This window comes from Diadema setosum, chromosome 3 (genome assembly GCF_964275005.1).
Source record: "Diadema setosum chromosome 3, eeDiaSeto1, whole genome shotgun sequence".
Classification (NCBI taxonomy): Eukaryota; Metazoa; Echinodermata; class Echinoidea; order Diadematoida; family Diadematidae; genus Diadema; species Diadema setosum.
In genome coordinates this window covers 43,752,484-43,779,077 of record NC_092687.1, presented here as the reverse complement: position 1 = coordinate 43,779,077, position 26,594 = coordinate 43,752,484, and the positions used below count along the sequence as shown (strand labels likewise).

The window sequence follows — 26,594 nt, the reverse complement described above, 5'->3', positions numbered from 1 at the left end:
CAATGACTTTTAGTCATGTTTGGTCTACATCTTGCTCAGACCTGTTCTTGGTCTTGGTCAGATTTGATGTAGGTCCTGACCAGATCTGGGATAGGTCTTGATAAGCCTTGGTCTAGGTGAAATCTAGCCTTGGTCTTGGTTAGATGTGGTCTAGGTCCTGCCACGTCTGCTCTTACATCTTGGGCTGACCTATTGTACAGTATAGGGCTTGACCAGGAGCCTTATTTAGGCATTTTCAGGCCAAACAAAGTCCAGTTTTTTGTTAGTTTGTTTGTTTTTGGGCAACACCTGGTGTATTTCAAGGTGAAGCCTGGTGTAGGTCAAAGAGTCATGCTTAGTCTAGCCCTGTTTAGGCTCCCCTTATTTTAGATGTGGCCAACCATTCAATGTGTTACATTTATATGCTAGTCACATTGACAATTATATGATAGTCTATACTCTTCTTTGTACATACAGAAAGATGGCGTGGTCAGTTGCATGTGATATATTTTAATCCTGTATGCTGTGCAATGAGAATGGCCGCTGAACTCTTTTCTCCCATTTTCAAACAGACAGCTGACATATTTTCATTTTTGTTAAGTAATGAATGCATTTTCACCCTCAAGCTGGAAGACGAGAAAATGTTTCAAAATTTGATGAAAATTGATGCATGTTGATCACACTGCTCCACAGTAGAAATTATCTTTTTTCCCCTCTTTCAGACATTTGGAAAGCTTCATTTTCTTTCTCCTTTTTTTTTTTTTATTTGATAAATTCTATTTTTGTACTTTACCTTGAGGCAGGAACAAAAATATCACACCATCTTTTCTTCAAGAGACCAGAAGTAGACTAGATGAATATTTGCTTCCATTAGATTGAATGCATTTCTGTCCAGCTCTTGAGGATTTTTTCCCCTTTATTGGACTAAATGAAGGGTTCAGCAACATAATGCAAATTTGAATCATTTCTAGGAAACCAGATGATGGAATCTGCTTTATAAAATAAAAGCTACAGCAACATCAACAAAAAATCCTCAATTTGATTCAGGCTCTTTCAGATGCAAAGATGGTTTGAGAGCACGCAATGAATTTGCTGCTTTCGTCGTGATATAGATTGAACTGGCTCCAAAAACAAAATTGAGTGTCCTTTTTTTTTTCCCCTGTAACACAAAGAATACGTCATTCTATCTGGCCTTGATGCCAGTACTTCATTACTTTTTTTTTTCTTGTAATGTGCAGTAAATGAAAGCAGACACGAAAGACTCACGTTTCCGGCAGCAGCGTGAAATTCGCTGCCTCCACCACATCCTATCAAGTGGCCGGCTCGCGGGCTGCAAACTCGCCTCGTGTTTGCCGTTCATTCAATTCAGGTTGCTGTGGTGTTTGTTGCTGGCCTTGAACTATCGGCCACCTTTTTTGTGTGTAAACATGCCATTAGGCCCCCAGGTATGCACAGTAGTGGCTCATATTCGCTTGTGTGTGTCTGTATATATGTGTGTACCCGGTACTTGTCGGACACACGGCAGCGGCGCACGTTGGTGCATGCATCCGCAGTGTCCCTGCTGTGTCGGTGCATTGCGGTGCACCTGCCCCGGTGGATGACGGGTATGGATGCGGATTACCACCGGTCCCTGCACACCAGTCCCTCTGTGGTTTGGAATACTTCAAATACAGAGAGAAAGAGAATGAGACACAAGTGAAAGATAAAGAAATAGAAGGAGAGAGAGGGAGAGATAGAGGAGGGGGGGGGGAGAGTGGGGATGGTGGATGTAGTCACTGAGACTCACAGAGAGAGAGGGGGGGGGGGAGAGGGAGAGATATAGGAGGGAAAAAGAGAACAATAGAGAAACAGACAAAATAAAGGAGGGGGAGGGAAGGGGCGACATAGCGTCATCAAGACTAACAGAGAAAATGTTTCAAAAATGGAGAGGGAGAAAGACAGAGGAACAGATAAAGGAGGGAGAGAGAGAAAAAAAAAGTAACAGATGAAAACAAGGAAAGAGGATGAGGGAGCCTAGAGGGAGGGTTTATAGAGTCACCGAGACTCAAGGAGGGAATGTTCGAGAAAGAGAAACCAGCAGATGGAGGGAGTGAGAGATAAAGAGACAGAGGAAAAGAAGAGAGAAAGAAGACAAAAAAAAAGACAGGCATATACTCACCAAGAATATACAGGAGGAGGAGCAGTGAGGCATGCACAGGTGACCAGACAAAGAACAAAGACAGAGAGAGAGAGAGAGAGAGAGAGATGGAGGGGGAGGTGATACATGAAAGAAAGTGACATCAGTGGGAAAATATACAATATGAATACAAGGGAAGAGAGATTACAGAGAGGACTACAGTTATTCGCTATCAAGTTAACTCTGCATCCAGTGTTTATGTGTTATTTCAATGGTTAAGTATTTTTTGTTTTGTATTTGATTTTTTTATTGTATCATACCTTCTGCTGAATAATAATAATAGCATAATAATGGAAATAGTAATAGTGATAATGATAATGATAATAATAATAATGATAAAAATATAATAATAATAATGATAATAATAATAATGATAATAATAATAATAATAATAATAATAATAATAATAATAATAATAATAATAATAATAACAATAATAATAATAAAAATAATAATAATAATAATAATAATGATAATAATAATGATAATGGTGATGATGATAATGATGATGATGATATTAATGATAATAATAATAATAATGATAATAATAATAATAATAATAAAAAGAAGAAGAAGAAGAAGACATGGTTTTAGCATCCCGATAGATGAAGGAAAAATGTGACAGATGAGGAAGAGAAGAATGATAAAGATGAAAAGGAAGAAGAGGAAAGGGCAAAGGATGAAGATTAGAAGGAGGCAGAGGATGAGGAGAACGAGGAAAAGGGATGATGATGATGATGATGATGATGATGATGATGATGATGATGATGATTGGGAGGAGGAAGAAAAGGAAGAAAAGAATAGAGACATATAAAGAAAACTGGAGAAGTAATTGGTAAACATCAGACAGACAGGCAAACAGAGTGGCATAAATAAGAGGATACAAAAATAGATATACTTTTAGGATGTCAGAGATAATGAGGGTGATAAATGGAAGCAGATCCTGACAAAATCCTTCACTTTATTCTTCCTGCCCACACTGGGGATGGTGAAGGCACCATGTAGAAAAAAAAAAAAAAAGGAATGGAAAGAGACAAACAAGTAAAGTTTGGCTTTGCAGATAAGCTGTTGATTTGATGTGAAACTTTGCACCGCTGTCACAAAAATAACACATTCTGACCATGACTCTTGAAGAATTGTTATTTCAAAATCATATTGATCAGGAATGTATTTTTGGGTTGTGTGTCCCTGCCCACACTATTTCTCTGTGTGGCACACCACAAAGAAAAACAAGTGTTTATTATCCCACGCCCCTTTTTTCTCCAATCACTTCCACACACTGCATCGCTTTGCTGCTGTCCAGCATAGCACCCACACAGTTTGTGATTACTCCGTTATAGTGCAGTGAAGGTTAATGTCATGATTATTATTCCCTTTGCTTGCTCAACCATGTTACACTCAGAGCAGAATTTTAAAGACTTTCTGCAATGTCAGTGATACCAGCTTCCATGGTGTTGTGGATCTTCACTTGGAAACTCAGGGACAAAATCACATTTTTTTTTTTTTTTTATAGCAATGATGGAATGAAAGGCAAGTCCTCCTTCATAGACATGTGAATTGAGTGAATGCAGCAAAATTAGTAGAGCACATCAGTGAAAGTTGGGGGAAAATCAGACAATCTATTCAAAAGTTATGAATTTTTGAAGTTTCTGCTCTGTCACTGCTCAATGACAAGACTGCTACAGCTTCTGATGTCATGTGTGTATAATAATGTAATGAAAAATATAAAGAAAATTGGACATATTTTCACTTTTCTTGCATGATAAAAGAATGCTTGACTTGCCTCTTTCAGAAGCAAGGGGGGATGACAAGTCAAGGAAATGTGCACTTTTTTTCCAAAAATGAAATTTTGTGATATTCTCTTTATACTTTCCTCATATCGTTTTATGTGTGTGACATCATACAGTGTAGTAGTCTTGTCATCCAGCAGTGACTGCACAGATATTTTGAAAAATTCATAACTTTTGAATGGATTGTCCGATTTTTACTAAACTTTTACTGATGTGTTCTGCCAATATTGCTGCCTTCAATCAATCCACACTTATATGCTGGTGGACTTGTCCTTAAACCCAATGGCACAAATTCACGAAGATGGTGCAAATGAAACCATGGTTTAAACCATGGACAAAAACCATGGAGCGCCAAGTGTCGCACGGAATATTTCATTACAAAATTGGTCATTTCATCGACAAAATGACCGTTTGAGGAAATTTTCATTCAGTTATAGAAAAAATGTTGTCATTTCGTTACAAAATATTAATTTCATCGATGAAAAGATTGATTTCGTAACGAAATATCCATGCGACACTTGGCGCTCCATGGTTTTTGTCCATGGTTTAAACCATGGTTTCATTTGTACCACCTTCGTGAATTCAGGCCATTGAGGACAAGTCCCAAGTATACTCGGGCAGGTGCCTATGAGAAATGCGTGTTGTAGCAAATCAAACCATCCTCAACAGGTTTAAAAAAAAAGTAACAAAGTAACAATGATTTACATGATGAATAAATCAAGAATGTCCCATCCTTCATTCCAGCACTTCTTAGGAACCATATCACTTTGTCGTCTTCAGGGGAATGTCTCAAGCTTAGCATCTGAATGCTGAATGTCAGAAATATAATTGTCTGGGTAACACTTTATCCATTCCCCTTGACGCTGGACTTTGTCCCTGCAGAAATGTCTGCAATAATATGTAATGAAACAGTGTCAGACCACAGTTAATAAAAAGCAGGGTGGGGAATGGGGGGGGGGGTTCGTGCCTATGGTGTTGTAGTGAGAAAATGTTAATGCATTATGAACAGTTGGGTGTGGTCAGTGTTTATTGCTGAGACACAAGGTAGAAAGTTTTTTGTAAGTTCTTATTTGTTTCCATGCCGATGATGGGTTATTGAGAAAATATTAATAGGGAAAGTTGGGTGTGGTCATTATTTATTCCTTAGACACTTTTTTTTTTCATGCCGATGAGGACTTACTGAGAAAATTTTAATATGAACATTTAGGTGTGGTCAGTGTTTATTCCTGAGACATGAGGTAGGAAGTTTTGTCAGTTCTTTTGTTTTTACATTCTCATTTGTTTATTCCATTAAAGCAAATAAGTATTTATCTTGATGTCATCAGCAACAGTCATGTTGTTTTCACACTTTTGTAGGTGATCCAGCAATGCATGCTATAAATTATTTAAAAATCAACGGACAGACCTCTCTGTATAATGGTACAATGTGATGAATATAATATGCTGTTTCTTTTGTGTGTGTGTGAATATTGAAGTTACCTCAAATGTATGGTTTGAATAATGGATGATTTATAAATTACTGGACAAACCCTTCTGCATGATGTTACAATATGATGAATATAATATGCTGTTTCTTTTCTGTGTGTGTGAATATTGAAGTTACCTCAAATGTACGGTTTGAATAATGGATGAGTGGATTGTGAAGCGATACTTACAGTTTAACATCTGCCAGCATGGTGCTGCAATGGCTGTTGCTTTTTGCTGTAAATCCACATCCATTGCTCGGTCCTCTCCCTAATTGAGAAAAAGGCTTTTTGCCAATCTTTTAATGTTTTAAGGCCTGGCATTGATCGAGAGTCAAATCTATTTTCGAGGTGTCGGCCAGGGTGCAGGTGGGACGTGAATGAATAAAAGCTGCTGTGACGAGCATCCTCCATTTCGTTTCTGTTTGATGCAGTATCTTTTTAAATTGTTGAAACTCGCTGCCCGAAACGTGTTGGAACAAAAAATGAAGGCATTCTACTGTTCACCCTTTTCAAATTCCAGGGGATTTTGCTGCTGAAATGATCAAATTACATCAATAACATCTGATTTGGGAAAAAGTTGTTTGTAGAACTGTTTAAATTCATAAAGAATTTAAAAGAAAATAGGGAATATTTTATTGCCCATTTGAGAGAAAATTGGAAACTGTAAACAGTACTAGTTACTGTTATGTCCGTTAAGAATCAGGTATAAGTGTAGTAGTTAAATGGGCTAAACAAAGGGTTTCTTTTCTATTTTTTTTTTCATCTAACACTGACAGAAATTAATCAAGAATGTGTGTAAACAAAACCCCAAAATAAAGCAGTAAACCATACACATGTTAGACTTTGCTGGGTTCATCTACAGATTTCTACATTTAGATTTCCACTACCCCCTGTTTTTTTTTTTCTCTTAGTTTCTCCCCCCCCCCCTCTCTCTCTTTTCTCTCTCTCACTAAGTTTTCCTTACTTAATGTTTCTTTCTCTCGTATCTCTTCCTCTTCATATCTCCCCCTCTCTTTCTTTCTCAGCATCTCTTTATCTCTTTCCCCCTGTCCATCTCTTCATCTTCGTATTTCTTTCTCGATGTATCTTCCATTCTTCTGTTCTTTCTCTCTCTTCATCTCTCCCTATCTTTCTCACTTTATTTCTCTCTCTCACTATCTTTTCTTCTCTTCAACTCTCTGCAGCTTCCTTTCTTGTATTTTCAATCTATGTCTTTCTCTGGTCATTTTTCTGTTTTTTCTTCCTTTTTTCCTCTTCATCTCTTCATTTATTTACTTCTCCATCTTCTATCTTCTTTGCATTTCTCTCTTCAGCTCCTCCTCTCTTCATTCTTTATATCTCTTTATACATCTCTCTCTCTTTATATCTCTTTGTATATATCACTTTATATCTCTGTATATATCTCTCTTTATATCTCTTTATACATCTCTCTATATCTCTTTATATCTCGTATATATCTCTCTCTTTATATCTCTGTATATATCTCTCTCTTTATCTCTTTATACATCTCTCTCTTTATATCTCTTTATACATCTCTCTATATCTCTTTATATCTCGTATATATCTCTCTCTTTATATCTCTTTGTATATCTCTCTTTATATCTCTGTATATATCTCTCTCTATATCTCTTTATACATCTCTCTCTTTATATCTCTTTATACATCTCTCTTCATATCTCTTTATATATATATATCTTTATATCTCTTTATACATCTCTCTCTTCATTTTATCGTTCTCTATATCTTCAACTGTTTATTTCAGGTTTTCATTCTTCATTCTCTTTAATATTATATCCCTTTTTCTTTTTTCTTCTTTATATATTTGATTCTTCCTTTTTCTCTTTCTCTTTCTCTCTCTCTCTTTATTTCTCTTTATAATACAGGCTGTATATCTCTTCCATTCTTTCTCTCTTCTTCATCTCTCTCTTAATTGATAAGCTCCATCTATCCATTCTTTCTTTTTTTCTCCAATCTGCCAAGAGCAGCTGGAATTTCCCATCTATGGTTTCATAATTGAGTTTGGACTGGACTCTAGTCGATGCATAATTCATTTTTTTTTTCTCTCCCTCTCTAACCAGGGGTGGCTTGAAATTCCACATTGCCACAATGAAATTCCCAAGATTTTTTTCCCCTTCCTTTTTATTAGCAGGCAAACAAGTAAATTTGGGAAAAAAAGGGGTGATAGAATAGACAACTTGTTTGTTATTTTGTGTTTTATGTGAGAAGTGCAAATCCGTAGAAATATCGATGTGATTATCTTTAGACTCTGTGGGGCATGATGTTCTGCCAAAGTGCTTGACATTGTTGGGGTCACGTACATTTCTGCCGCTCTGTGTTTCCTGCCAATAGATTCTGCTTCCGTGGAAAATGTATCTTCACGCTCATTCACTGTTCTCACATAATGGTGGAATTAACTCATCGAATCCAATAAACCACTTTTGAGTAGCATGATGCTGTATCTGTTTTCTGGTGTTCCATATATCACTTATTACCAGGATATCAAAATGGAGAATCAAAAAAAGAAAGATAAATAATGTGAACCTGGTATTGGTCACAATTTTCTAAATTGTCAGAAGTTTCTTTGGTATCTTATCCTGTTGAAGACGAGTCCCATGTATACTCGGGCAGGTGTCTGTGGGAAATGCATGTTATAGTGAAATCAGCCCGTCCTCAACTGGTTATTATTGATTCTCCTGTTCATTTGTTTTTATGTGATATGAAAGTTATTTTGTATACAAATGATGCACAGGATAGAGTGCGTTAGTGGAGATGTAGCGCACTCGAGGGTATTTACAATTGTGAAACATGCATGAGGCGAAGCCGAGTACATGTTGCACTACATTGTAAATACCCGAGAGTGAGCTGCATCTCCATTAACGTCACGAAATAATCCTGTGCATCATTTGTTTTATAAAATGGGTCGAAAACTAACAGCATTTTTCACGTACCTTTGTGGATCAAGATGTCCGAAGATGTTCGTCCCAAACATTTACGCACGTCGCACTTGGAAATCCCGCACACATAAAAGTACTGTACGTATAAGAGTATACGTACGCCACACACGTTATGCACACAAGAAAGGCCGGCCGGCAGCCCGAACTAGAAGTTGTTTACAGGATTAACAGCGCGTATAGTAGCGCGCGACGCACTTGTAACAACTGATTGAGTGCGCACTGCTAGTGCAAACATTGTGACGTCAGCCGTGCATGTTAGTGAGAAATTAATACAAGCACACACGACTCATTTCAGCGCTTCCAATTGGCTGCATTCTTGAACCCATTTTATAATACAGCCTATCTCATTATGTACAGTATGTTTCTGAGAGCCATATAATATTGATGGTGTAAGGAGGGAGCAAATATTTGAATGAAAAAAATGTTACGTTACAACCACTCTGATATTCTTTTTCTGTTCCCCATTTTTCTTTCTTGTGTCTTGTAGGAGATGACTCAACCCAAAGTCCAGGAAGGTAGCAGTGGTCGCCCCACGCTGTCCAGCACTGAATTCCTGGAACTCTTCAAAGAAATGTCAACGAGACCAGAGATCTACTTCTTGCTCGTACGGTAGGGGTCAACTTTCTCTTCAAAAACTTACAGTGATGTAGAAGGATTGTATAGTTTTGAATGAGACTTAACTTCAGGTTTCTAACATTTTTTTGTTGTTGAGATAATGAGAAACTTTATATGAAATTTGAAAGAGCGTGTAATTTTAAGAGGAATTCAATGTTTATTTGATGAAAATTGGTTTAGAAATGGCCGAGCTATCCAAAACAGAGCAATCTTAATAAAAGGTGAGACCCACCTTTTATTACAGTCGCTCTGTTTTATTTTGATTTTGGATGTCTCAGCCATTCCTAAACCGATTTTCATCAAATATACTTTGAATGCCTCTTGTAGCATGTCCTGTACTATCTTATAAGTGGTTTCTTGGTATCTCAAAATCTTATCCCTGCCAATATAATATCATCCCTTTAAGGAGCTGTGGAAGTGGTAGCAACTATTTCAGTGAAATTATAGAAAGTTGCTTTATATGGTGCACAGCAATACCCTGTCATGTTTTACCCCCTCTATATGTGGAAACATTGGCCACAATAGAATGGAATTTTGAAAAGTTGCCTGTAAAGTTGCCTGCAGATTAATTCTCACCCAGAGGGTTTACCAACCATAGCATATGACCCGCTACAACAAAAGGATCCTAAAGTCGCTGACGGCTGAGCCTAGAAAATAGAGTTTGAAGTCATATCATCAAAATTGCTCAAAACAATCAGATTTCTGTTTTCGGCACAATTTTGTAGTCTAATGCTTTGCTTATCATCTGCCGAAATTTTGAAGCTAAATGATCAAAGGAAAAACTAGAAATCAGCGTTTTTCTGGGCCATGATTTTCTGACTTCCATCGTAACTGAAACATGTCGGAAGATTTGGATTTAACGCCGCAGCTAGACTCCGCCCCTCGCAATGAGGGAGTGATCTTATTGGTCAGTGTGTGGCGTCCTGATTACTGATTTTTCGTGCGTAGACCACTGACGCTAAGCTTGACTGAACATCTTGGAGGTTTCTAGGAGTGGACCTTCTATTGAAAACTGCCTCACCTCCCTTTGATCATCATACCGTCCGAAGGAAAACTTTGAAGGCGTTTTTCTTGATACACTGATTTCCTAAACCATTCGACATGCGCTAATAAAGTCATCGATATCTCCGCAACCGAGTATTTTTATGAGTTGTGTTATATATGAAATGAAAGTACGCACTGTAGAAGAGTAAGAGAATTATGTCATGCCATTTTCAGAAAATTGTCCTCCCCTGACTTTCGGATCCTTTTGTTGTAGCGGGTCACATATAGAAACAGTCACATGGTAATGACTAGAAAAAAAGTGTAAAAAGTTGCTTGTAATGTACAGTCAGACCATTATGTTATGTTACTCCCGCACGCACTGCGCACGGGGTCGCTTCGTGCGGCTGCGTGCAGGTTCGTGCGATCTCGCACGGGAGCGTATGGCTCCGTGCGCCCCTGTACGCACCCGTGCGTAGTCGTGCACCTCCGTGCGGATCTGCACGCCCCCGTGCAGATCCGCACGCCTGCGTGCGGATCCATACTCCCTCGCACGCTGTCGCACGGACCCGTGCGGGTCTGGCGCACGGTCCCGTGCGGGTCGGGCGCACGGACCCGTGCGGCTTTTGGGTGCGATTTCGCACGGCCCCGTGCCGCCAGTGCTTGGTTCCCGCATGATCCCATCTCACCTCCCTGGTTAACGCAGTGCTTACACGGTACGTGTGTATCAGGTGTATACCGCGTGCGAGTCCATGCGCCATTCCCCGGCCGACAGTTTCAGCGCAAGCGTGAAATGAGACGATTCCCGACAATACGAAAGGCTTGTTACTTGCGCCAAGGAGCTTCAAACCCTTGCTTGCTTATTGCCAGTCAGTCGGCAAGCCGAAAAACCCCGTCTAGAATATCCAAGTTCTCGCACGGGTGACCTCGAGTTGACCCCGCAGATCATGATCACTGAATTACGTTTTCACATGATTTTTTTTTTTTTTAATTTGACAGGTTAAGGTTAAAACCTGAATGCAATGTTGTTTAAATTTTCCAAGAGCGACATGAAAGGTCATCGACTTCGTGCATGGCTAATTCATTACCGATGTCCCGGAAATAATGGGTTCACATACTCGTCTAAAATTCCCCAAAGAGTCTTCTTTTTCATTGTAGGGCACTAACGAACGCATACCATGTAAAAGGAAAATTATTATCCAGCTATAAGATGATACCTAAGGTGTAACGTGATGATTTGATGGGTCAGCAGCGCGCGCCAGCAGAAATCATAAGGATATCATTCCTTTACTCGGCACGAAATCGCGAAAATATTGTACTGTCCCACATATAGAAATTGACGTGTTCCATGGAGGCCCTTTGTGTGTTATTAGAGCGACCCCAGCGTAACTGACATGGTCAATTATAAGCGTCTACTAGCTGTGATATACCTTGTTTGTGTCTGTCGGTGGGTATTATGAACAAGTAGCCTATTGCCTCTTGCTTGGCCTCTCTCTCTCTCTCTCTTCTCTCTCTCTCTCTCTCAACAAGTCATGAATTCACTTTACCCATCATGCCTAATCGAACTACGACATGATTGAGGTAACCGCGCCTTTTTATTCTCATAGTCAAAATCAAACTAATTCTTTACATAATTAAAAAAAAAAATCTTCATATAATTTCTCAAAATACTCAAAAGATGGCCTCAGTCAAAACTTTCTACAAAGATTGCATACGCCAATCTTTACGGCCTAAACAAGTTTTTTAGAGAGCTATTAGTTCACCCTGTGACGATGACTTCGATTGCGTTTTGAACTTGTACCGAACTACTTTCAACACAACTATTACCTTTATAGTTCGATTGATGAACTAGTCTTTTGAATTGATAACCGACATTCGTAATCGTAAGCATACAGTAACAAAATACTGTCAATAACAGTTGGAAAATACAAATGCTATAATAATAGCGCGAAATACACGAGTAACGATCATCTTCATACATTCTAATTCCCAAGTGATGTCGCTTCGAAAATGACACATGGTTTGACTACTGCTTCAAGCAAAGAAAAGTAAAAGGAATGGGATATACTTCTAATGATAATATCACGCCGTACAAGGCATTCCACTGTATTTGGTAATGTCGGTTACGTTTTTGTGCGCTTTACGTACGGAAAATAAAAGGCAGATTGATGCTATTAAATGCTAACACAACGCATTCAAATGATTTTTTGAAATAGACCGTGTACAATGTAATGTTTTAGTATTCGGTTTGAAACTTTAAATTTGCGAGTCCTTTATAAAGTCATATGGGTTATTACATTATCAATTCAAGCAAAAATTACAGTACTTTAAGGATTCGAATTTGCTCAGAAGATTAACAATGCTATCTTTGGCAATAGTTTGCAACAGAGACAATCCGCTTCAATAGATATACAATGTAATTCTGTTTTCATAAATAGAAAGGAAAACGTAAATAAGTCAACTTTATAACTTCAATGAGCTTTCTCACCAACTGAACTTGATTTGATCTGCCGTGCATGATATCGCTGTGTGTTCTATTAATTCTATGATATTGTTTAATTTGATATTGTTTAATTGGCACACGTGTTTTTTTTTTTTTATGCAGAATATTTCAGGTAAGTATAATTCATTGAAGCTAATAATGTTTGTACATATGACGTGTTCGTTGTTTTGTATTTTCATTTTTATAATATATCACGTGTCCATTATCTGATTATGACTACGAAAATATGACAACTGTTTAAATGCGGAGTATGTACTGGAACACTAATGTCTCCCACCAGTATAGACAAACTAATTTCTAGTCGTCTATCCCCGCTTGAAATGGAAATGAAATTACACACCAAAAAAAAAAAAAAAAAAAAGAAGAAAAGAAACGAAGTTCAATTTTCAGTAGATTTCAACTGTTTTGTTTAGTGCCTGATACATATAATGGGCAAAATTCTTTAGCGCATAAGCAATCACACAACTTTTGGGAATAAATGTATGTCTTAATGATTGTATCTTATGGAAGAAAACTCGTCTCCTTGCCTGAATTTTAGCTTCTTCTTTTTCAAGCTTGCGGGAAAGAAATAGTTGAACATCAATCGCAATCATAAAGAGAAGCCACATCCTTAAAAACAAACACAGGAGTACTGAGACGCACTACGAAATGCTTCCTTTTGTTGGGGGGGGGGGGTTATTGATTATTCTGAAGGTTCATAGATCACACAATTCATATGGTTCGCTATTAGCTTAGGTTCGTTAAGAAAAAAAAAATAAACAGATAAATGCGTTCCTTTTCCGGTGGTTCCTTTACCCGAAAGTAATCAAGCAATCACTTATTTCAGTATAAGATTTGTGAATACAAAACGATACGACGACGGCCTTTAAAGCATTAATTCCGAATATAATTGTAAATATGACTATCGGTCTATACTCAACTTCTCAAATGCAGAAAGATTGCAACTGTAAATGTGGTGTTCTGTAAAAAAAAAAATAATAATAATAAACAAAAATAAAAATAGGTTTAAGCTACAAGTTAATGGTTCTTTATATGCTATGGTATCATAAAAGTGACCGAGAATAAGAAGCACTATAATTTCAAATTAATATGATACAATCATAATTATAAAAAAAAAAAACAACATGAAACAACATTTGCTTCTGATACGTATAGTATAAATTATGTGCAGCTTTGGCAAGCGCGATAAAAGCGATAGATAATGTGGACGCAACGCCTATAAGGGAAATGTGCCTAATATAGCGGGAATTCAGAATGTTACGGCTGTATACAGCTGCAGCAGAGCAGGCACGAAAGCAGTCGTTGATGCTCTGCAACATTACACCATGTGCATTATTAGAGGGTTTTTAGTACATGCAAAGAACACGATCTGAAAAGACGACTATCGTTAATTAACTTCATTAACTACCTCTATTGATGCTGTCTTTTGTATCCCCGCCTACAATGGGTTCTCAGGTTCTATTCACTCTAGTAGTCCATGGGCCAGGCCAGATATTGGTACCATCTGAGGTGGCAATACCTTTTTGGTGTCATTTTGTTTGTCGGGCATAGATATGCCTATCAAGCTATGATAGCATTTCCAAATGAGTAGCTTAGTCATAGTAAATTAATTTTAAACCAATTTGGTCTCGTTGTTATATCCCTCTACTTCTGAATCGAGACCAACCGCTATACAAAGAAGAGTACTGTCTTCTGTATGTTCACAGGTGTTCTGTTGTAAACGCGGTGCGCTTAGTCTTTATTCAAGGCAGCGAAGGGAATATCCAAGGGTTATGATATCCACGGCGCTTAGTCTAATATTCAAGACGGCGAAGGGAATATCCAAAGCTTATAAAACAGTGTATATCCCTTTATCTAAAAACAACAACAACAACAAAGCAATTATTTATCATTTTCCGCTGAAAACGCTACGGTGAAAACGCTAATACCATGCCAATGTCGCTTTATTTCCATTCAAACAATGAAATATTATGCAAAAACAATGTACCGGTACACTACAATACATTATAATTGATAATGTTGTAAATGAACAGAGTGATTTTTGTTTATAATTGATGTATTTGTTGAGAGGGTGGTATAAAAACAGTATAGATAATCCCTTTTATTAGGAACTTTAGATATGATAACGGTACATTGTTCTAGATAAAGACTAAGCGCATTGCACCGCGTGACAGCTGTGGACATCATAACCCTTTGGATATTCCCTTCGCTGCCTTGAATAAAGACTAAGCGCATCGCGTTTACAACAGAACACCTGTGGACATAGTACAGAAGGCAGTGCTCTTCTTCGTATAGCGGTTAGTTTCGATTCAGAAGTATAGGGATATAAAAACGAAACCAAATTGGTTAAAAATTCATTTATTATGACTAAGCTACTCATTTGGAAATGCTATCATAGCTTGATAAGCGTATCTATGTCCGACAAACAAAATGACACCAAAAAGGTTTTGCCACCTCGAGTGATACCAACAACCCATTTTTTGGGTCTTGGCCCATGGACTATAGGTACTTGCTAAACGCATGTCCTTTAGTTTCCACTGACAACAATATGGGAGGAGAATGGAAGCGATCAAGGCCCTCGCTAAAAGACGCTTGTTGTAATACGCATTGCGTGCCTTTCTTTCTTTCTTTCTTTCTACTGTTTCCTATTGTTTGTGAGTTACAAACTTGCTGCAACTAAGTCACCGCAGCCGACACACAACGCTTACCGACTCATTCATGCGGCGGCAGCGGCACGGACACAAACGCACTTCAGTTCACATTCGGGCTGCCGTATTGGTTAGAATAGTTAATGATAGACCTGTCCTGCGATTGGGTCATTTGCCATCTTACACATCCAAGCTATGCCGTATACGGTAGTGCGTGCGATTGAGCGTAAACGCCGTCGCTAAGCAGGACTGTTGTATTGTTTCGTCTATAGTGAAAGAAACAGGTTGTTAGCTTGAACATAGCCCGAACTTTAAGAGCGATTTTCTCCGTTATTTAGAAAATGGACTGACATCATAAGCGTAGATAATATTCGTTTCTATGATCCATAGGGATGTCCAAATGAGTTGTATTACATATCAGTGTAAAGCTTAGTGTCTGTAGAATTCACATATAGGCATAACTACGATCTCATTTTTTGCGACTTTTGACTCATTCCGACGGAGCGCATCACGTGTGTGGCGCTCCGACAAAATGAGTCATAAGTCGCACGGCGAGTTTTCCCGTAATGAGCCGCAAATGAAGGGGAAGCAGTGCTCGGGTCGAATTTTTTTTATACGGATTTTGATTCCTTGATGTTTTATCTGTTTGTACAGAAAATTTCAGCGTGTAAAAATGAGTACAAGTGTCCCAAATCACAGTTTTTCTGAGACAATTTTTTCGGTTACATTTTTTTCGAACGCTCGCCTTTGCGTTGCGTTTCGCACCTATTGTTCTTGCCCGATTGAGACTCCACCTCCGTTTCTAGGGTGTATGCTAATGAGGCATTGCTCTTGACCCCATTGAAGACAAAACAAAGCATGGTGCGCGCGGCGGTCAAGCGGTGAGGGCTTTAGAATTACGCAATAATAGTGAGCTGACCAAGGCTATCGATTGCATGACCAGCGAGTTTCGTTTGATACATGCCCTCCATTTCATGAAGTGGTGATTGATGTGACGCACAAATCGCGCTGAAAAAAATAATTCCAACGAACGATCACGCAGAATTTATAATACTTTATCTATGAGCTAATACAATGATCATAATAATCGAACTTGAAACCTCTGTATGCGAGTGTGTACTTTTACAACGGTTATTAATTGGCCTCATTAATGAATTCATTCAAATAATCATAACTTTCTTTCCCTGGTATGTGCCTTGCTCTTTAAAGTTCATCTCTGGAGATATAGTAGGGCCTATAAGTTGTCAATTACATGTATTCTCGTTTTTATTAAGTCGACAATTCGTGTGATAATTTGCCAAATTTATGTAATGCATACTATTGTTTCCCTGGTTAATAAAACTTATTGCCCTATTTCTTATGATGGTTTGGGCCGCGACGGCATGGAGAGAAATCGGAAGATAAACATTATTAATGCCCAAATACAATGTAGGTCGTGTTCCCTTTTGAGGATATTCTGACTCTTGTCATCTGTGTATTTTTTTAGAGGTAGGACCTATCTGAGAAAGGGACAGAAAGCTGTGTCGCTACTCAAAAGTGTGCTTCTTCATTTTGTTTTGTTTTTTAATCAGAATGTTTGTAATGATAGCTGTTTGTCGTGTATTGCGTGTAGCTGACATGTGAGAGGTCAAGTCTGCAAAGAATTTGGCTAACAGCTTTGCGAAGTAGCAGCGCTAATTGCCCATTGAATTGCGTATTCTGAGGAATTTCAAATGAAAGAACTCGGACGACACTGTTCACGCCTTGTATCCGAGTAAAGCCCGCATCAACGAGGCCTTAAACAATGAAAGGTAAACTTCCTGCTATCAAGGGGTGGATAAAGACGCAACCAGTATTCTTTCTTCGCCATTGATAGCAGAATCAGTGACTGAATGGAGCAACAGTGTTGGAGGATCGGCATTATGTCTGCTAATTTGTAAAATAATTTTTCAGTCCCCTTTTGTCTTCAGAACCACAGTCAGGGACGCTAAGTTACTCTATCTCCTACAAGCTGTCGTTACTATCTTAAAACGTGAATTTTATGAAAGGTTAAAAGTGATCGCGGAATCAGTTCTTCTGCGTGACACATGCAGGCTTTTATCATGGGCGTAAATCCCGGGGGGATGGGGGGGATATATCCCCCCTGAAATGGAGGAGGGGGGGATGGCCTGTACAATCATCCCCCCCTGAATTTTGGGGAAAAAATGGAGGAAGCAGAAATGTGATTGTATCAATTTTGGCATATTGCATGACGTTTGTACGCCGGCCTTCAGACAGGTAACAGAGCTGAACAGTATTCTATCTTGTAGGAAAATGTATACATAATTTTCTCAAGCGCTCGCTCGCTTCGCTCGCTCGCGAAGAAAGTAACATCGACATACACTGTATTTATATGGCTCAGACGTTGACAACGTCAAATAGTATAGGCCTATAATGTAAACATGCTATGACGCGAGTAACTGGGGACCATCTGCAAGATATGTAGGAAAACAAACAAACAATAACAAAAACTATATCGCCATAATTGAACCCCCTCCATTTCCTGAATCATTCCTGAGAAACGACAGTGACTGGTGACTCAGTCAGGATACATCTATGAGCATACCCAGGGAAGATCAGGGGCGTCGAATCTATCTGGGGGGGGGGGGGCAAAGGGGCATTTGCCCCGCCCCTACGGAAGTGTTTAGGCAGACAAATCATTTATCCCCCAAGCAATTCCCGAGATGAGGACAAATCTCGAACTTTCTTAACGGAAAATTGTCCAAATATCGCCAGAACTATGCACCAGATCGTTGTATTGCAATCATAAACATGCAAAAGCTCCGCTATACAGGATCCCTTTCGATAGACTTTGTACACTTTTGAATTTGACGTATATTTCCCTAATTTATCAAAGAGTGTGCAGCAGATCTTTCACTTAACAAAAGCACCCTCATATGCAGAGGCGTCGATGGGGGGGGGGGGGGATGGTTCCCCCGTAAAAGTGGGACAAACAAAAGCGAAAAATAAAGCTACAAACGGCAGTGTTTGGAGTGTAAAATGTCAAAATTTTAAAGCTCGCTCGCTCCGCTCGCTCGCATTTAATCGCTATGCCCAAGGAGGTTCAAGAGAATGGAGTCACAACTGTCGTATTTCCTTTGAAGTCACGCTTGATGCCGCCACTCGAAAGTATTTGAAGCATGTGGCAAACTGGATCTGCCGCGCAGATAGGAAGACAATTGACTCATGTCTCATTGCATAATCATCAGCCACTTTCTAACGAAAATATGTCTTTGTGATGGTAATTACTTTTCGCCATCCCTACTTATGAAAGATAGTTGGTATATACTGGTAAAGACACGGGAATGCGCGAATAGAAATTGCGTAAAAAATGATGAAATGAAAATGAAAATTACTCGACTGGCCGTGCCCGGCCACTAATCTGATATATCTGTTAATATGTAATTATACTCGAAGACTATTCCATATCAGTTTTATTTGGAGGAATCAAGTGGAAAAGCGATAAAACCGGCTTTCCAGGAGGGTACAGTTTTAAACACTTTCACATGATACAGCTCTGATTTATACTTTTGCACATATTTCTTGAAAGGATTGACCTTTGTTTAATGAGCTTTATCATTAAGTGAGATTTCGTTTCATTTAATAGATAAACAAGCAAAATATAGCCAACATTAATTTAACGTTCAAAATGAATCTTCAGATTGCTCAGCAAGACGGCGGCATCAAACCCCGCCACCAAAGGCACAGATGCACCTGTGGAATTCTTTTGTACATCAATAGAAAAGTGACAACTGTTTGAATAATTACAGCCAGTTGGAACTCCATCTCTTAAACCTCCTTGCTATGCCATTCTCCTGATGCTGCTGCCTGTGAATGGCAGCAGTTGCGCCCGGTGCGCCCCGGCCCCTTAATTTCCAAAGCGAAAAATATAGCTACAAACTACAAACGGCAGTTTTTGGACTGTAAAATGTCAAAATTTTTAAGCTCGCTCGCTTCGCTCGCTCGCATTTAATCATTATGCCATTCTCCTGATGTTGCAGCTAGTAATTGCCAGCAGTTTTCGCCCGATGCGCCCCCCTTAATTTCCAAAGCGAAAAATATATCTACAAACGGCAGTTTGGGGACTGTAAAATGTCAAAATTTTCAAGCTCGCTCCCTTCGCTCGCTCGCATTTAATCATTATGCCATTCTCCTGATGTTGCTGCTAGTAATTGCCAGTAGTTTTCGCCCGGTGCGCCTCCTTAATTTCCAAAGCGAAAAAATACCAGCCACAAACGACAGTTTCGGGGACTGTAAAATGTCAAAATTGTCAAGCTCGCTCGCTTCGCTCGCTCGCATTTAATCATTATGCCATTCTCCTGATGTTGCTGCTAGTAATTGCCAGTAGTTTTCGCCCGGTGCGCCCCCCTTAATTTCCAAAGCGAAAAAATACAGCCACAAAGGACAGTTTTTGGGACTGTAAAATATCAAAATTTTCAAGCTCACTCGCTTCGCTCGCTCGCATTTAATCGTTATGCCATTCTTCTGATGTTACTGCCAGTAATTGCCGGCAGTTGCGGCCGGTGTGCCCCCCCCCCCCTTGATTTCCAAAGCGAAAAAATACAGCCACAAACGACAGTTTGGGGATTGTAAAATGTCAAAATTTTCAAACTCGCTCGCTTTCATTTAATCGTTATGCCATTCTGATGTTGCATGCTGCCAGTAATTGCCAGCAGTTGTGCCCGGTGCGCCCCCCTTTAATTTCCAAAGCGAAAAATATAGCTACAAACGACAGTTTTGGGACTGTAAAAAGTCAAAATTTTCAAGCTCACTCGCTTCGCCCGCTCGTATTCAATCATTATGCCATTCCCCTGATGTTGCTGCCAGTAACTGCCAGTAGTTGCACCCGGTGCACCCCCTTAAAGGTCCAGTTTACCTTTGGGAGCAGTGATTTTAAAAATGTGCAAGATATCACATTTGATGCATATGTGTAGGTCAGTTGTATCACAAAACATCCTGCCATATAAAATTTTCGCAATGAAACCTAAAATGTAAGGAGATATCACTATTTTTCTCAATAAACCATAACTGTAGACGGTTTAGTCTGGTAACATTCTTATTATAACTATTGTTCACATTTTGTATATTTAACAATACTTAACATCGATTACACTGATTCAAATTTTTACATTGGTTGTTTGTAGCCCTAACTCACATTTTGGAACTATTTTGAAGCACTAATGCTGGGTTTTCGTTCCATCTGCAAATGGTAAATTATGCCTTTAATTTCAAAAGCGAAAAAATACAGCCAAAAGCGGCAGTTTTGGGACTGTAAAATGTCAAAATTTTCAAGCTCGCTCGCTTCACTCGCTCGCATTTAATTGTTATGCCATTCTCCTGATGTTGCTGCCAGTAATTGCCAGCAGTTGCACCCGGTGCGCCCCCCTTAATTTCCAAAGCAAAAAAAAATACAGCCACAAACGGCAGTTTTTGGACTGTAAAATGTCAAAATTTTCAAGCTCGCTCGCTTCGCTCGCTCGCATTTAATCGCTATACCATTCTCCTGATGTTGCTGCCAGTAATTGCCAGCAGTTGCACCCGGTGCGCCCCCCCTTAATTTCCAAAGCAAAAAAAAAAAAAAAATACAGCCACAAACGGCAGTTTTTTGACTGTAAAATGTCAAAATTTTCAAGCTCGCTCGCTTCGCTCGCTCGCATTTAATCGCTATGTGACCATTCTCCTGATGTTGCTGCCAGTAATTGACAACAGTTGCGCCCGGTGCGGCCCCCCTTGATTTCCAAAGCAAAAAAAAAAAAAAAATACAGCCACAAACGGCAGTTTTTGGACTGTAAAATGTCAAAATTTTCAAGCTCGCTCGCTTCGCTCGCTCGCATTTAATCGCTATACCATTCTCCTGATGTTGCTGCCAGTAATTGCCAGCAGTTGCACCCGGTGCGCCCCCCCTTAATTTCCAAAGCAAAAAAAAAAAAAAATACAGCCACAAACGGCAGTTTTTTGACTGTAAAATGTCAAAATTTTCAAGCTCGCTCGCTTCGCTCGCTCGCATTTAATCGCTATGTGACCATTCTCCTGATGTTGCTGCCAGTAATTGACAACAGTTGCGCCCGGTGCGGCCCCCCTTGATTTCCAAAGCGAAGAAGTATAGCTACAAACGGCAGTTTTTAGCATGTAAAAGCATTATGTCAAAATTTTCAAGCTCGCTCGCTCCGCTCGCTCGCATTTAATCGCTATGCCATTTTCCTGATGCTGCTGCCAGTGATTGACAGCAGTTGCGCACGGTGTGCCACCCCCTTAATTTCCAAAGCGAAGAATATAGCTACAAACGGCAGTTTTTGGACTGTAAAATGTCAAAATTTTCAATATAAAAGATTTCACCGTGGGAGGGAGAAACCCCCTACCATACCCTCCCCCCCCCCCCTTCGCTTGCTTCGCTCCCTCACGATCTCATAACCGCTCCCCCAAGATCAAATCCTGTCTACGCCGGTGATAGGCCCCACTATTTAGTAGGCCTTCGCAGTGATGTCGCACAGGCGGAGCAAGAGCTGAAATACCACGATTTAAACGTGTCATTCAATAATGTATTGTGAATATTTCATTTTCTATTGTTTTTTTAAGAAAAAACAAACAAAAATTTCACCATAAGTGTGCACCAGATCGCTGAATTTCAGGTCTGAAAATGCAAAATCTTCCTCGTGTGGGAGAGGGACACCCCCCCCCCCATACACACCCTCCCCCCGTTAACCCGGTCGCTCTCTCTCACAGATATTTCAGAAACAAAAAAATGTCTTCATACTTTTAAGGTCTGATTTTCCGCCGCAAGTCATCTGACAAGCAAAAAAAAGCAACAACAAGAACAAAAAGTCTTCATATTTTTGGTGCCACTTTCCTCCCACTTTATATTTCATCAAGAGTGGGACATCCGATCCCTGTAAAGTGTGCGTGTGGGGGGGGGGGGGGGGGAGAAGCTTCTCCCCCCCCCCCCCCCCCCCCCCCCCCCCCCCCCGAAGGCTGCGCCGGTCCGGTTATGGGCTTGTAAGCGTGGTGATGGTGACCATCCCCCCCCCCCCCCCCCCCACTCCTCAGTACGGATTTACGCCGTTGGCTTTTATAATAGCATACGCAAGCTTAAATCGTTTACCTGTATAGAAAGGGCGGGGATACACACTTATCGCAATTATCCGGATTTGAGAGTAATACACTCTACTACTTTTCTTCATCTTTCCCTCAACAAAGACCATGGTAATTCAAAACAAACAAACAAACTAACTAACAAACAAGCAGTTGCATTATATCAGAACGTACACAAATTTTTGTGTTTCATGTATGTATAGGTCATCTCTTGATGTATAGTACGCATTTGTTGTCGTTTTTACAGTGTTTCCTAATAAATGCCTATAGCGAAAACCCAACACAACTTTTATCAAGGAGGAAAGGGAACTTACATTTAAATATAACATAGTTTCCAGAAATCAGACATGTAAATAAGGCAATCATATACATCCGCACGGCCGATTATAATCTCTTACTTTGATTATCAAACATGATCGCCGGCATTTACGTGCTTTTTTCTAATTTTTTGAACTTTGCCTCATTTTCTCTTTTTTTTTAAACAACTGCTGGAAACATTTAAAAATCGTAACACAGTCTGCTAACCCACAACATGATATTCCATTTGATTCGTCACTTATTGTTGGTCGGGTGACGCCAAATGTTGGAATCTCGAGCGATGATACACGGCATTTTGTTTGTTGGTTTTCGTCTCATCGCTCAAAAGAATTTTGACTACGATTACAGAGGTATCATCTACAAGACATAACTGATAGTTTACAGTAGTGATCATCAATTCAGTAAGGATTAGTCAAGTCATGAATTCACTTTACCCATCATGTCTTTTCGAACTACGACATTGTTTGGGTAACCGCGCCTTTTTGTTCTCATAGTTCAAACTAATTCTTGACATAATCAAAACAAATAATTTTCTTTATATAATTTCTCAAAATACTCGAAAGATGGCCTAAGTCAAAACTTTCTACAAAGATTGCATACGGCAATCTTTACTAGCCTCAACAAGTTTTCTAGAGCTATCAGTTCCCCCTATGACGATGATTTCGATTTTGAATTTGCATCGAACTACTTTCAAAACAGCTATTACCTTTATATTTCGATTAATAAACCAGTCTTTTGAATTCATAACCAACATTCGTAATCGTAACCATACAGTAACATAATACTGCATGTCAATAAAAGTTGGAAAATGTAAATGCTATGTCAGTAGCGCAAAATAAATGAGTACCGATTATCTTCATACATTCTAATTCCTAAATGATGTCGCTACGAAAATGACGCATGGTTTGACGACTGCTTCTAGCAAATAAAAGTAAAAAGGAATGGGATATACTTCTAATGATAGTACCACGCCGTACAATGCATTTCACTGTATTTGGTAACGTTTGGTTACGTTTCTGTGCGCTTTACGTACGGAAAATAAAAGGCAGATTGATGCTATTAACATGCTTACACACAACGCATTCAAAATGTTTTTTGAAATACACCGTGTGCAATATAATATTTTAGTATACGTTTTGAAACTTTGAATTTGCGAGTCCTTTATAAAGTTATAAGCAGGGTTATTACATTATCAAGCAGAAATTTAAGTATTTAGGGATTAGGATTTGCGCAGACGACTAACAGTGCTATATATAGCGATCGTTCGCAACAGAGACAATCCTCTTCATTAGATATACAATGTAATTCTGTCTTCATGAATTGAAAGAGAAACGAAAAGAGGTCAACTTTTTAACTTCATGTAGCTTTCTCACCAATTGAACTTGATTTGATCCGCCATGCATGATATTGCTGTGTGTTCTATTAATTCTATTAAATTATCTAATCGGCGTGCTTGTTTTTTATGCAGAATATCACAAGTAAGTTTAATTCATTGAAGTTCATAATATTTGTACATATGGCGTGTTCGTAGTTTCGTATTTTCATTTTTATAATATATCATTTGTCCATTATCTGATTCTGACCACGAAAATATGGTGACTGTTTAAATGCGGAGCATGTACTGGAAAAATGTAATGTCTCCTGTCAGTATAGACAAACAAATTTCTAGTCTATCCCCGCTTTAAATGGAAATGAAAAAAAAAAAACAAGTTCGACTTTCAGTAGATTTCAACCGTTTTGTATAGTGCCTGATTCATGTAATGGGCACAATTCTTTAGCACATAAGCAATCACACAACTTTCGGGAATAGATGTATGTCTTAATGATTGTATCTCATGGAAGAAAACTCGTCTCCTTGCCTGAATTTTAGCTTCTTCCTGTTCAAGCTTGCGTGAAAGAAATAGTTGAACATCAATCGCAATCATTAAGAGAGGCACATCCTTAAAAATAAGCACAGGAGTACTGTTTTCTGTATGTTCCGTAGAGCTGTAAAATGCAGCTCTATGGTATGTTCACAGGTATTCTGTTGTAAACGCGGTGCGCTTAGTCTTTATTCTAGACGGCGAAGGGAATATCCAAAGCTTATGATACAGTGTATATCCTTTTATCTTAAAACAACAACAACAACAACCAAAAATAAAAAAAAAGATTCCTCTTGATTTTACCGTATTTTGCAATTATCTATCATTTTCCGGCAAAAACGCTAGTGTGAAAACGCTAACACCACGCCGATGTCGCTTTATTTTCATCCAACAAAAAAGGATAATGCAAAAACAATGGACCGGTACACTACAATACATTATAATGAATAATATTGTAAATAAACAGAGTGATTTTTGTTTAAAATTGATTTATTTGTTTAGAGGGTAGTATAAAAATAGTATAAATAATCCCTTATATGAGGAACTTTAGATATGATAACGGTACATTGGTCCAGATGAAGACTATATAAGCGCACCGCGTGACAGCTGTGGACATCATAACCCTTTGGATATTCCCTTCGCTGCCTTGAATAAAGACTAAGCGCATCGCGTTTACAACAGAACACCTGTGGACGTACGGATGACAGTGCTCTTCTTTTTATAGCGGTTAGTTTCGATTCAGAAGTATAGGGATATAAAAACGAGACCAAATTGGTTTAAAAAAAAAAAAATTATGACTAAGCTACTCATTTGGAAATGCTATCATAGCTTGATAAGCATATCTCTGCCCGACAAACAAACTGACACCAAAAAGGTTTTGCCACCTCAGGTGGTACCAACAACCCATTTTTCGGGTCTTGGCCCATGGACTATAAATTGAAGTGTGTTCATGCTACATTTGAAGGGATAGCATATAGCGAAGGGAAAACAAACCTGAATGGCCATCTTCAGGAAGCTATTTTTTGTTGGCGATTATGAATTACTTAACTATGAAATTGAAATAAAAACATACAGAAAAACGACTGCAAAATCTTTGCATAATGTGCCATTATTTATAATCAAGTTTCCATTACTTTTCTTTTATGATACATTTCCTTCGATTAGTGCTCCTTTATTCTTTCCCATTACATTTCATCACTTTCCTTTCCGGCTATCCACTTCATTCCCGCCTACAAACGTATACAGATATTTTGCCCGTATATACAATCTCAAAAGATATTGCCATAACATAGATAGGCAAACCTGACCGGATGTAACATTACATTTCGATTGCTAAAGTGTGATCGGATTACCATCCATCAAAAAGAATTTAGAAGACCATCATATTTCTCCCCACCCCCACCCTCTTTGATCTCTGTCCCTCTCTTTCCAGTTATCCAATTCTTTGATTGAATAATATCATTAGTGAAGATCACTTCTCGATGATGCTTTGCCTGTATTATATATATATATATTTATATATATATATATATATATATATATATATATATATATATATATACAACAATATCTAATATATGTACATTCATCAAACAACATTTAGAAGACCAGCCTATTTTTCTCCCTCTCTCTTTCTCTCCCTTTCAATGTTTCTTCTCATCGCTATAGATTCCAGTGTTTCGCCTGAAGACCGGAAGACCTCATAAATGTTCTATCAAATATACAAATTCCACAAAACAATAGTCTTTCCGGTTAGTGATGAGTTTTCATCATAATAATATTATAACAAATAACTTCTGTCTTATCACTATGTGAAATCTTATTTCATGTGATTCGTAATGAGCAATACTTCTTGGCAGTAGAGTTTTAAGTCAATTATAACATTGTACATACAATTGGCAGCATTTAACCCCTACTGTTGAATCACAAATGTGCTCGTTGATCTCTTTTATTAAATCCCATGGAAACCTTAAGTCATATCTGTAGGCAGACATAATGGATAATTCCAGAAAGCAAACTTCTTATACAAAAAAAAAAGAGAAGAAACTTCTGTGTGGATGGCAGGTACCGCAATAGCATGGATTTTTTCAGATTTAGTTATCAAAAGTTGTCAAAGAAAGCAAGAAAGATGCAATGATTTATTTGAATATTGAAAATCCCATCAGGCTCTTGTCAACATTATGAAAGGGATAATT

The 26,594-nt window shown here is 38.7% G+C and overlaps 1 protein-coding gene across 1 annotated transcript in view; it reads left to right on the top strand.

Annotated features, from left to right (window-relative positions):
- LOC140226408 (inactive phospholipase C-like protein 2) overlaps nucleotides 1–26,594 on the top strand; it is a 130,110-nt gene that overhangs the window by 43,094 nt on the left and 60,422 nt on the right. Inside the window, exon 6 of the mRNA XM_072306883.1 lies at nucleotides 8,853–8,974. Coding sequence (XP_072162984.1) covers nucleotides 8,853–8,974 — 122 coding nt within the window. The remainder of the gene's footprint in view (nucleotides 1–8,852; nucleotides 8,975–26,594) is intronic.